This window comes from Anarhichas minor, unplaced genomic scaffold, assembly GCF_050575085.1.
Source record: "Anarhichas minor isolate MPS153535 unplaced genomic scaffold, ASM5057508v1 ptg000003l, whole genome shotgun sequence".
NCBI classification, from domain to species: domain Eukaryota; kingdom Metazoa; phylum Chordata; class Actinopteri; order Perciformes; family Anarhichadidae; genus Anarhichas; species Anarhichas minor.
In genome coordinates, this window is record NW_027466449.1 from 5,826,066 (window position 1) to 5,838,864 (window position 12,799).

A 12,799-nucleotide genomic window follows, 5' to 3' on the forward strand; every position below is an offset into this window, starting at 1 on the left:
GCTCTTTGATCTGTGTTTATTGTAATTGACTACACAGTAGTCCTCTTGTTTCTGCGCTTGTTGAATGGGCCAGGCGGTAGGTTCTCTTTGCCTTTACAGTGTGAGATACTCTAGTAAACAACCCCTCCTTCGTCCGCGATGTGATACACGTGAAAGAGACTGCAGTGACTAATGGGAGTGTTTGTCTGATGCTGCCAGCCTCCGCTTTTGTTTCCTGGGCTTTTGATGTGATTGATACATGATGTTTTCAGAGACACAAATCGTCTCCTCTGCAATGTTTGGCCCTAAATAACAGTTAAAGGCAGGGTACGCGCTGTGAAGTGTGTGAATCTGCACATCAGAGGGGAAAGGAAGGGCGGCGTTGTTTTGAGTTTAGAGGGGACTTTGATGATGGGATGATGTTCGAGGTGACCACAAACATGGAAACCCTGGAAACCTTTGGCCCTTGGTTCAACCATTGTGTATGATGGCCATTGCTACATTCAGGTTCATCTATAATGACCAACGGACTTAATAGTTTTCTCTGCCATTTTACTCTGGACGAAATCCCAGCAACTTGTCCTGCCAGTCTGTGTCCTTTGTTTTACCTCTGGAATGTGCTGAGCTCAGCCTCAGCAAGAAAACCGTGACATAAAGGATCGAGTCAGGGATCGTCACTCCGCCAGCGTCTTGCAAAGTCAGCGTATCATGCGCTCAAAAGGGATTTCTCTGTAGTTAATCAGAGCGCTGCCTTCTTCATGGTAAAATCTGTTCTTATGTTATTGAGGAAAACTGTATTAGGTGTTTAACTGTTTGGTGAAACTGGGTTATAAGACTAGATTTAAATCAACCTGATGCTAAGTGGAGGGCTGTGCCAGAGATCAGGAGTTAAGTTAAAGTCTGGAACTATTACAGGCCTCTGAGGACAGACGTCAACGTCTTTATTTGTCAAACAAACAACAATCACTGCTGACAATGAAATGATTTGGCTCCACACTCTCTCAACAGCACAAAAGGTTTAAAAAGTAATAGCTAAGAAAGTTATTACAAAAAGTGTTGTGGTCAGTAGTTCTGCACGGTCAAAACCTGGTGCCTACATTAGCCACAAAGCAACTCAACCGCCTACAGTTGGAGATTCAGGTGTGTTATGCTAGTAAAAATGTATCTTTGAGCTGCTAGCCTCATGGAGAGATGAGGAGTGGACTACATACTGCATGTCTGGTCTGGTAAGCCACAAATGGCTTCATACAACTTTTTCCATATGCAGTACAACTCCCCAGGTTCTGCAAACAGATGTTTATGTGTATAATCAGTGGAGTTCCCCTTTAAGACAATTCAGCCATACATAATACTAATTTATGCATAAAGATAAAAATGGAAGAATTTAACCACTTTTTGAAACATTCCCTCAGCTGATAATAAATCTGTGTGTGACTGACAGACTGCCGCACAGCCTGCAGCCTGTCACCTCGTCCCTCAGCGTTTTTTCGGTTCTCTAAACTCCATTATGGGTGTAAAAAGAGTTTGTTTTATTGGGGCACCATTTTTGCACATGTTGGAGCTCCTGTGGTGCTGGTCAGTCAGAGTGGAATAGCCTTGCGTCATGGGTTCACACCAACGCCATAAAAGAGTCTTTGTCACCGATGAGCGGGGTCATCTCTCTCTTCCACTGGCCAATAAACGTTCACATTCTCCACTTTTCTTATGATTTTGTTTAGCTTACGGGCTCCAAACAAAAGTGCAAAGACTTGAGTTATTCACAGGGAAATGAATAAAGGATTAATTTGCATTGATTTTGCTCCTCCACAAAAGGAGTAATTTTTTGTCCAGAAAAACTAGCGAGCAAAGCATTTCTTCAACCAACAAATTGAACAAAAAGATCAATGGTATCTTTTAAGATGGCTATCAAGGAGGGAATTCTCAAAATTGGTGCTTTGTGTTGTATTAGCTTGAGAGATTTTCCACTTGGTCTGCAGGCATAGACTGTGACTTTTGTGTTGAATTTACGCTTTTGGCAACAAATTGAGAAAACATCCGTCTTAGGCCTGTGAAGGCTTGGAGAGATTCTTTATAAATCAAAACCGATTGAGGAGTTGGTATGTTAATGTGGCGACAAATGTGCCTTTTTCTGCTCTGTGTTCGTCTGTTTGACTTATTCAGCAGCATTCACCACAGCACGTGAAACGTCTTGTTCTCCTTTTACATGTGTTTGGTTTGGGCTGGAATGAATTAGACACAAATTCAGTTTAAACCAAAGGGGGAAAAAAGCTGATTTTCTGCCTGATTTTCTGTGTTTATATTGGTTATTTTCCACCACAGTGACAATTGGTATGAAGTGAAAAACTTCAATAAAGCATAAGAAGCTTTCTTAAAAAATTATTTATACATGTAGTTTTCAAAGTTACACATTTTTTTTATTCAGTAGGCTGCGAAGACATTCAAGAAGGATTCAGCTAAATACAAACCAAACGATAAAGGATGGACACAGCGTTGGTGTTTCTGGAGTTAAATCATGGAAAACACTCATAGTATGTACCCTGCATATCAGTTAGCTTGCATTTGTCTTTATTAAAACTATGGCTCCATGATATCATTTACAAAACATAAACATGTTCACCTTATAAAACAAACTGTAAAATCTGTTGAATGTCGTGTGTAAATCGAGCCCGGAATTAAAATGAACGGGACAAATTAAGGTTAACAGGAACATATGCATATTGTTGCACTCAAACATCACTTCTTTGACACTAAGTCGATTTTTAGATTTTCATTGCCCTCCACGTTTGATCCTTTGTCTTCGCAGTGCCCACCCTCTGTTTTAAACCCAAGAACTTGTATGCACAGGGATGAGGGGGTTGCCAGTCCCATGGAGCGCAACCTTGTTCAAGAGTGCCCAAGAGGGCCATATCTGTCATAGCACATTCCACTGTGGAGCTATGATATGAATGAAGTGCTGTGGTGTGCCCAGGCTGCAAGTGTGGAGCTCAAAGGGCTGCTGAAATGCTGTAATGTAATTATGTGGACAGTCTCTCAGATCCATTAGCTTGAAATGGTTCTACAGCTCCCATTCAGTCAGTGGGCTGCCATGTCTTTTCTCAAGGGGGGCTCTGAAGTCATCTGAAAAGACCTCCTCTGTACTCATTGTGCTCATTGTCTTTGTAAGCCTGTTATTAGTGGGGGAATCAAGTTACGGCACACCACTGATGAGAACTTCAGAGATTTTATAGTTACAGGTGGGGGGTTTATTCTTAACTGGGCATCTGTGCGTATTAATCAAATCAAATTTAAAGAAAAATAATTGATTTCACCACGGGGTCAAGGACTCTACAAACCTTTTCCTCCTTTAATGACTTCCTCCAATTATTAAATCTGTTCATTTTTTCAAGTTATTTTTGAAGAAGTACGCAGTTATAATTAAATGTAGTTGTAAATTTGTGTCACGTTGTTTTGATCATCTGAATGATGTGTGAGGGATGTGTGGGAATAGTTCAGGACATGAATCATTCAAAACAACAAAATCAACTCAAAGAAAGAAATGTATTGACATCTTGTAAAATATTAAACACAGTCTCTCCCCATATAATAAAATATATATATATATATTCATATGTTAATGCCACAGTTTCTGGATATTCTCTCCAAAACATAGTTTGTTGCGAATGGAAAATATGGTCACAACAACATGTAATCTTATCATTTGACAGTCGAGATTTTTAGGATTTTTTCAAGAAAAACAACTAAATGGATCTGATGATTTAACCGGGTAATTACTGTTTTTTTTAGCCGCTGTGTGTAACACTCACATCTTGTTAAATCTAAACAATAAAAGTGTATTTATTCCACTTAAAATCTATTTAACATGTTGGCCGTGAAAACTCTACTCTCATCCAAGTTTCTAGATAAAAGTGTAGATTGCATTAGCGTTGTAGTTTACAAAACCTCCCTAAAACATTTATTTAGGAATCAAATTAAAGGTTCCAGCAATTTCCAAAAATTGATTTAGTGCTTTGTGTTTACCTAATCTCTTGCATTCACACAGACACCAGTGGAAATGTCCAAATGCGTCACTGCACAACTTTAAAGGCCTTTTCCCATGCATAGCAGTCTAGTGACCCATTCTAAATAACCTATATCATTGGGGAACTGTGGTTTATAAAGGAGTCCATTGGGACCTCTGCTGAAAGGGTTTTTTTGGGTGGAAGCCTGGATGAAAAGTGCAAAGAGGAGGATAAAGAAAAAGTATAGGAGATGTCAGGACGCCTTTGGAAGGAAAACAAACTGCAGAGACCAATGTGAGTTGACTTAATCTGATTAGACTAACCTCATCAACAGCCCACTTAAAAGGGAGAAGAAAGCCCTGAATTGGGGCGAGAAGCAAGAGAAAAGGGTCCCTCTCTGTTCAGAAAGCCAAAGAGGCTCCGTGAATACACCACATTGTACTGGACATGCTGGTCTGCAGATGGCAAAATGACAACAAGCCGCTTGAAAAGTGAGGCAAATATAATTGATCTCAGGGTTTTTTTTCCTGCAGGTATGAAAACAGCCGAGGGAGTAATGAGATTAAGGAAGAATAAAGTGAAAGTGCATGAAAAATACCACTTTCCCTCACGTTTGTGGTGCAAACATGCAGCTTTGAAGCCTTTGACTGAACACACCCGCCTCTGTAATACCATGAGAAATATTTCCAAATTCATATTAATTTATTTAAATTCTGACCTCTTTTAAAGCACCCTGCAGTCCTGGTAATACATCAAACACAGAATAATTGAACAGGAAAAATAGCTGTTTTAATACCAGCACAATTGATGGGAGTAAAAAAAACCTTCTAATACATCTGGCCACTCCCAAAATCTAAGAAATCCCTAGCAACAATGCAGATGAAATATCTCGTCCTGGCAGGGGAAAATCCCTTCAGATCGTTTGCCAATGTCTGTGAGGAAAAGAGTACACATCTTTACCCAAATATTTGTTAATATTTAGTTTAATTAGTTTCCATAATGAACCATCAACCCTGCGTTTGTGGTATTCTGCAAATCCCTCTACTTAAAGTGGGAGGTGAATGCAGCAGCCACAGGTGGCCTTTCACTCAGAAGCTTAGATCTGCTGGTGTTGGGTTTCTGGCCTTACTTGTTTCAGAAACCTCGCAGCACTAACTGGACCTTTGAAGTCCTGTTGTCATCTCTGATGTGGAAACAGAACATCACATGGTTGTGTCCTGATCGCCATCATGTATCTGGATTTTACTTTGTGTCACCAGTGGTGGAGGAAGTATTCAGATTCTTTACTTAAGAAAGAGTTGTAATATCACTCTATACTCCATTATGAGTTCAGGTCCTGCAATGAAAAAGTTTCTTAGAGTACACATATGTTATTAGCTACCAGTGAGGACACTGAGGTTATGTCCTATATTTTCTGAGATACCATTGTACAATTAGAAACGTAGACAAAATGGGTATTAGCATATTTAAAGTTGACTAGTTTTAGATCATTGAGTAAATAAATAAATAATCTAGCATTGCTCCACCTGGATTTTGAGCTTTGAAATGACATTTAGACCTTACTGTTGAGTAAGAAAAGTTATTTGAACTAAAAAGAAATACAATATATTATAGTATTGAAGTATTATTTATGATGCGTCAATATGTACGCTGTATTTTACAGTTGTAGTTGGTAGAGGTGGAGGTAATTTAACTATTTTGTATCCACAAAGTAACCAGTAACTATGGAAATACTCAAGTAAAGTGCAGTACTTGAGTAAATGTACATGTATTCCACCACTGTGTGTCACCCACATTTGACAGCTTTTTAAATAAGATGTATGCACCAAAGTGCAGCTTTCTCCGGTTTAGCAGAATCCAGATTGGTCGCTTTTCTGCTTCGCTTCTTTGAAATAGCCACAGTATCTGAAACAAAGGAAAAGCCACCCAAACAGGCATTGTGACTGCTCGGTGTCTGGGATTCATCGTGGTAAACACATCTACTAGCACTTGATTGGGGAGTGTGTATAAAGGGATTGTCCAGCCGACACCAGCTAATACAGATATAATTGACTCTCCTTCTGCATTCTGCACATGGATTTGGAGAAGTGCACAGGCTCATTGTACAACAACAAATTAAGAAGGCGGCATTCAAAAGGAGCTGCTCAGCATTCACCGGATCTGGACAACAGACTACTGAACTCTGCAAACACAGCTTCTCCCTCCTTTTTGGCCCTTTCATCTCCTCCTGCAGACCGGCACCTCATAAAGCTAAGTCAAAAAGCAAGTACTTTTGGCTCTTGTGGTGAATGTTGATTGTCTCTTATACCACAGCAGTGATTTTACATTCCCAGCGATGTCGGCCGGCATCAGCTTTAATGGTGCTCTAATGATGGAGTCACTCAAAAAGTTTCTTTCAGTTGAAGGGGAATTCCTGCTTTCTTTGTTGTCTGAGCCCGAGATCTTTGAAATTTAGGAATGAAGAGGGGGGGAATTATTGTTGGATAATACAGAGAGTCGTCAGACTTGTTCTGACTTCAGATCAGGTTCAGCAGGTGCCGCTTCACCTATACAGAATTATTAAACCAAAATCACATTAACTCCACTGCTGCGGGGAGCAGTTGTGTAATCTGTGCGGAGCTCTGTAGAATTAGATCTGCATCATTTGGGCCGATCCGAAAGCAAATAAAAGCGATGTGAGCCCAAGTACACACAGCTGGCTCTTGAGACTCCGGATCCTGGGTAAACAAGGGTCCAGCATGCCTCAGCACAGCTCACCCATGGGGGAAGGGGGGCACACATGAACCATGAGCCACTGAACAATGACTGATACTCTACTAGAGACTGGACTGAAGCAGGGCTTAGCAAAATTTTATTACATTTGGCCTGTTTCAATAGACTGCTGACCAAAAGAGGATCACAGACTTTGTCATCAGTTTTAAGATTACTATGACATCTACGCCTCCTTAGACTTTGTAATGCTCCTATTGTTGCAGTACACCCACTGATTTAACATGGAAATCTGCTGCTCTCTCACATAAAGGCTTCATCTGTGTTATGGTTGCAAATTTATGAAAGGTCACCGGAAACTGGCCCATTGTGTTTTAAGAAGCACATCAGCTACTTCATGTGTTACTTTATCTTCTTTTGGTTTAATAACCATATCAGTGTTTTTGCATTACTGGGAAAAACACAGACTTCATATTACATTTATAAAAAACTAAAACTGGCTTAAGTTAGTTAATACTTCACAATAAACATCATGTCTGCTTTTATGTTTGTAACAGAATTGATGTTTGCTGCATTAAAAATGATACTTATAAAGTACATACATACATTATAAACTTTATTTGATATATAAGTTGATGAGAAATGGCATACAAGTATTGGCATATATGTCTGTAAAATAGTTGATAATGTAGTTTTATATGTACTGTATGTGTATTTGTACATTCACATAGATTTCACATGGAGGCAAATGCAGATCCTGCTGTTTGAGTACAGGGTGCATGCGTATGTATGAACGTTTGCACACATATGCAATAAATGCATGATAGATATAAATGAAACATTTGTTGTTTGCTAAACATTTGATTCTTCGGATATATAGTTTATATAAAACGTCTACAGCACATATTCATTTTTGTAATATCAATGATATACTGTATATACGAAAGTTTTCCTTCCGTGGTTTCTTTTTCATTTTGATGACCTTTTCTTTTCTCATATATTAACTTTAACTGTTGGTTAAACTAACACGTGACCGATCTTTGATTTGTGTCTGACTTAATAACCATTAGTCAGATATAAGAAGAAATATAAATTCACCAGATGATGATAACATTAGGTGCAATATATACTATTACTATATAAAATAGCTTTTGCATTTTGCTAATTTTTTTTGTTTATTACTAATTTTCTACATTTATTTGGACACAGATGTGCCACCTTGTGGTCATCTCAATACAATGCACATACAAGACTTTTGTTCCTTACAAAAAAGTGTTTCTGTTTTTCCTTGTTTATATGCCGCAACAAACACCCCAAAAAAAGATGTTTTAAAAATTGTAAGGACAATAACTTCTGTGAATATTATTATTTGGAAATTATTTGCAAAGCACAGACAAGATAATCATTACATCCCATGTAAAACATTCATATCCATTCCATTATGCTACTGTTGATGTAGGCTTCATTTAAAACTACTGTCTCAAAGCTTAGACCTTGAATGTCTGTATTGATGTACTTTGACAAATGAGATCCATCACGTTAAATTGATTAACCTTTTACAAATCAGTCGCTAGATGGTGCTCTTCTCCTTCAAACATTGTCACTCGCACCATGTTTCAAACACTCGCACATGACTCTAATGTACTGTAACAAAAGCCTTACATTTGATATTGACATTGTTGGGTTTTTATTATTTAGTTGTATCTTACTTTTATATATACAGACATTTTTCGGTGATTTTCCTTTCCATAAATGTTATTATGCAATAGGATTACGGAACACCTGCCTTTTCTTCATAGGAAACTGAGATCATGCGACCCAAGAATATTTCTAATACAACCTAAATGTCATCCAGGGTAGTGAATTAGATGAGCATATTCTACTGTATTCAAGTCTGCTATTACCATCACTGTATTATACTTAAATATAATGTTTCCAGATCCGCAGGTTCGACATCATGCTCCTTGGTCTCCAGGCTGTAATCTGCAAATTTTGGCACGTGCTCCGCGTAGACCGGAGAAGACTTTGCGTGAATGGCACGCGGACAGATGTGCTCCCTTCTCTTCCTCCTCCTCCTGATGATTGACATAGAGCTGTTCACACAGCCAATCAGAGTGCGGTCTGCTTTATTTGCATTGAGATGCCGCATGCCATTGGCTTGGTGCGTGCTACTGCAAACCGCCTCGCGTGCCATTACCGAGGTCTTCTCCTTGGAGGCGCACGAGGAGTCTTAAAAATAGATAATGCGTATTTGTTTTCATGCAAGGCCAAGACAATGTTTATGCTTGAAATAAATAAACGTTGTTGCTATTAGTCGCAGCAGACATTTCAAACTTAGAAAAGAGAACATACAAGTTTATAGGAGAAAAAAATGAATGTGTTTGATTTACTGGGTATTGGCACCTGCAACACATACACACATTACACCATTCTCACCTAAATATTAACTTTACTAAATATTTTGTCAGAAGCATGAATCTATTTGCAGCCATAAAACAGTGAAATAATTAAGCTTTACAAACACAAGTAGGCTACTGGCTGCACTGTGACTTAGTCAATACAGACTCTACATTCTTCCCGTATACACACACACACACACACCAGGCTGTGTAGCCTCTAACATTTTTGACGTGCACGGAGCAAAGTTGGAAGCAAACATCCAGCGCATTCCCCTCCCTTATCACTTCACAGCCCGGCCGCTGCTGCTCGCTCCGCTTTGTTGTTTGTCCCTGCAGGGCTGATTGAGCAGCGCGTGACTGACGGCCCGCGGGGGTGTTGTCCAATCAGCGGTCTGCCCCGCGCCCAATGGGTGAGTCCTCTCTGCTATTGGCTGAGGCGAGTGTGGGAAAGAATGCAGAGAGGGTTTCACACGAACTGGGAGCACGCGAGCCGTCTATAAGTACCGCCGCGGCGTGTGTCGGCGGCAGAAGCGGAGACTCGCGTACGGTGCAACGCACGCTCCTGAAGTCAGATGACAGCTCAGTGATAACAAGTGACGTGACGCAAACTAACCGGTGGGACTGCCAGGCATCTCGTATATGTCCTGCAGCTGCTTAACGTATACGTTCAACGTTTTTATTTTCCCCGGAGCTTCCAAAGAGGATTTATTTCTTTTACGCTTTTACCTTGGTTTGGTCAACAATGCCAGCTGACACTATGGAAAAGCAGACGGCATCCCCTATTGCCGGTGCCCCTGCAAACGGAACACACACACCGGACAAACCGAAAAATGCCAGCGAGCATAGAAAAGTAAGTTGTTTTTTTTTAATTCTCAAGTGAGAACTTTACAATATTTATTCTTAGTATTGCATTTAACAAGTGTGTTATAACATGACGTGCAGTGTGCAAGTTGATGTGTGTAAATGGAGAGCAAGAAATTAATGTATAATTGTTTATTATTTGCAGTCATCCAAACCCATCATGGAAAAACGACGGAGAGCAAGAATAAACGAAAGCCTTGGGCAGCTCAAGACTCTCATCCTGGACGCACTTAAAAAAGATGTAAGTTGAGATCATCTTGGTGCCTTTAACTTTCATTCTGTTTTCAAATATCATTTCGTTTTCAATTGAATACAGACTCAACTTTTCCTGTTTTGTCCTATGCAGAGCTCCAGACACTCCAAGTTGGAGAAAGCAGATATCCTGGAAATGACAGTGAAGCACTTGAGGAACCTGCAGCGTGTACAGATGAGCGGTAAGTTCAATCAAATAAGTGGATTTAAAAAAAAAACATATGAAAGCTTTAGGAAGCTGTTGAACGAGTCACAAATGCGTCTCTAATATCCTACTCTCTCTCTCTCTCTCTTTCCCCCAGCAGCACTCTCAGCAGATGCCACCGTCCTGAGCAAATACAGAGCCGGATTCAACGAGTGCATGAACGAGGTCACCCGCTTCCTGTCCACCTCCGAGGGGGTGAACACGGAGGTGAGGTCGAGGCTCCTCAACCACCTGTCCAGCTGCATGGGCCAGATGATGTCCATGAACTACACGCAGCAGGTCGCGTCCCAGCAGGCGCACCTGGCTCAACCGCTCCACGTGCAGCTCCCATCCACGCTGCCCCTCAACGCTATGGGCTCCAAACTCAGTCCTGCCGAGGCCATCTCCCCCAAGGTCTTTGGTGGGTTTCAGCTTGTGCCCGCAACCGATGGACAGTTTGCGTTTTTGATCCCCAACCCGGCCTTCGCCTCCACCACGGCCCCCGTCATCCCCCTTTACGCAAACGCAGGAGTGCCTGTTACGGTCAACGCCAGTCCGGTGCACGGAGGCTCGGCATCGACTGCAGCTTCTCCGGTCCACGGCATGACGTCCTTCTCCATGGGGTCCCAGGCGGTCAGTCCGGTCGGAGTCAGTACCGGCTCGGAGGGCAACGAGCCTGTGTGGAGGCCTTGGTAGCGCAAGGGACAAGAGACTCATGTCAAGCCAGTTTGCATTACTTTTCCAGTTTAGACATTTAACTGTCTGCACAGACAACTGTTGCGGGGGTTGAACCTGTGACTTTTCCGCTACGGGACGGTAACTCTAACCACTTAATGCCCCCCAGTAGTTCTCATTGTTTCGTTTTATGGAACAACGGTTGCCTTACTTGGCACAAGTATTTTTAAATTTTTTATAATTTGTTATCTGATTCCAATATTTGGATATCGGTGATAAATATACTGTACTTGTGGAAGATGTATAGGATTTGTTTTGCTATGAAGTACTTTTTATGAAAAGGTTTTAGTTTTGTACAGATGTGTTATTGATTGTTATACCAAAGCTGTGTTTTATATTCTTTGTTGTTTTGTGTTGAAACGAAAAAATTGAAGTTGGGTGATGGCCCATTGTTTAAATAAATTACTTTTCAGAAATGAATGTATTGTCTACAGCCTGTTTCTATCATCTCCATATTCATGATACTATTTAAGAGTATTATGGGTCATTCAGTAGTTTGTGAAGCCATGCGTAAAAGGCACATTTCATGCGTAAAAGGCACAGGTGAAATTAGGGAACATGTAAACATACTCACAGCGGTAATAGCTAAAGCCAAATCGAAGCTGCAATCTTTTGATTATAATCCCAATATGAACTCCTATCAATTAATCTACCAAGGTATAAGTGGCCACCTTGTCACCAGTTTGGCGGTAGCTCCTTACATCTGGCCCGCTGGAGAATGGTCCAGCGGACAATGGGGGTGTATTTTTCTATTGCTATAAAGGTAATTAAAAGTTTGAAAGGGGTCTCATCCTGTATGCAGCGGGAGCTTTAAGAAGTCTTAAACCCTATTCATGAGCCTGGGAAATGTGCTCAGGGGTTAATGTCACTAACAGATTGCCTGAGTGAAAGGAGAATATGGAAGGATCCTCGCTTCCTTTTGTGTATCAATTGTTCAATTCCACTCCCAGTGGGCCTACACCTCAATAAAGGAGAACACGAGGGAAATTGGTTATACTTTGTTTTGATGGCGGGGAATATGAAGAAACGTATTGCAGGTTGAATAATATTTTAATCTTCATTAGGACTTCCTCCCAAAATCACTCGCTTTCTCTCTCACGCAGATCATTTGAATTGACCTTTTACTTATATACAGTCCGTGGCCAAATTGGCCAGGTGCTTTTTCCTCTCAGCTTCAAGCACTTTTTCCAGTTCTCCCTTTCAACCCCCCCCCCCCCCCCCCCCCCCCCACCCCCCCTCCCGTCTCTGTTTATCCCTGAGTGTAAACTTATCTTTCTCCGGTGAGTGGGGTCCGGAACTGAGTGCCGTGTCTCTGGGCCGGGCGGCGTGGCGCTCGCCGTGTGTCAGCCACATGCAGTCAGCGGGCCCCTTGACTTGGGATTAGGTTACAGCCTGTTGACCGCCGCTCAAAACCCCTCAACATTTAATACTCCGCCGGCGCGCCGTGGGTGCGCATTGCGGGCACAAGCCAAAATTAAGTCGGTTTAAAAGTGTTTCTTAGCGATTTGCACAACTCCTGATATTCATCTTCCTTCAACAGTTGGTCTGTCTTGTTATTAGTTTGCGTTCTCACTTCCCCTCTGAGTGCCAGTGCCCTGCAGATGACACCGTCGGTAAATGGCACAATGAAACCCACTGCCAGTGATGCTCAAGCAGCTTCCTCCTGCGAGGAGGCATACTGA

At 41.3% G+C, this 12,799-nt stretch overlaps 1 protein-coding gene across 2 annotated transcripts; it reads left to right on the plus strand.

Annotated features, from left to right (window-relative positions):
- The first annotated feature begins 9,629 nt into the window (after positions 1 to 9,629).
- her9 (hairy-related 9) lies at positions 9,630 to 11,537 on the plus strand. 2 transcript variants are annotated; one of them, XM_076090936.1, is made up of 4 exons: positions 9,630 to 9,935; positions 10,092 to 10,187; positions 10,293 to 10,380; positions 10,501 to 11,537. In XM_076090936.1, the coding sequence occupies exons 1-4, from the start codon at positions 9,828 to 9,830 to the stop codon at positions 11,076 to 11,078; spliced, it is 870 nt and encodes a 289-aa protein (XP_075947051.1). In that variant the 5' UTR covers positions 9,630 to 9,827; the 3' UTR covers positions 11,079 to 11,537. The 2 variants fall into 2 exon arrangements, with proteins under 2 accessions (XP_075947051.1, XP_075947052.1); XM_076090937.1 differs by having other exon boundaries at positions 10,504 to 11,537.
- Positions 11,538 to 12,799: the final 1,262 nt, after the last annotated feature.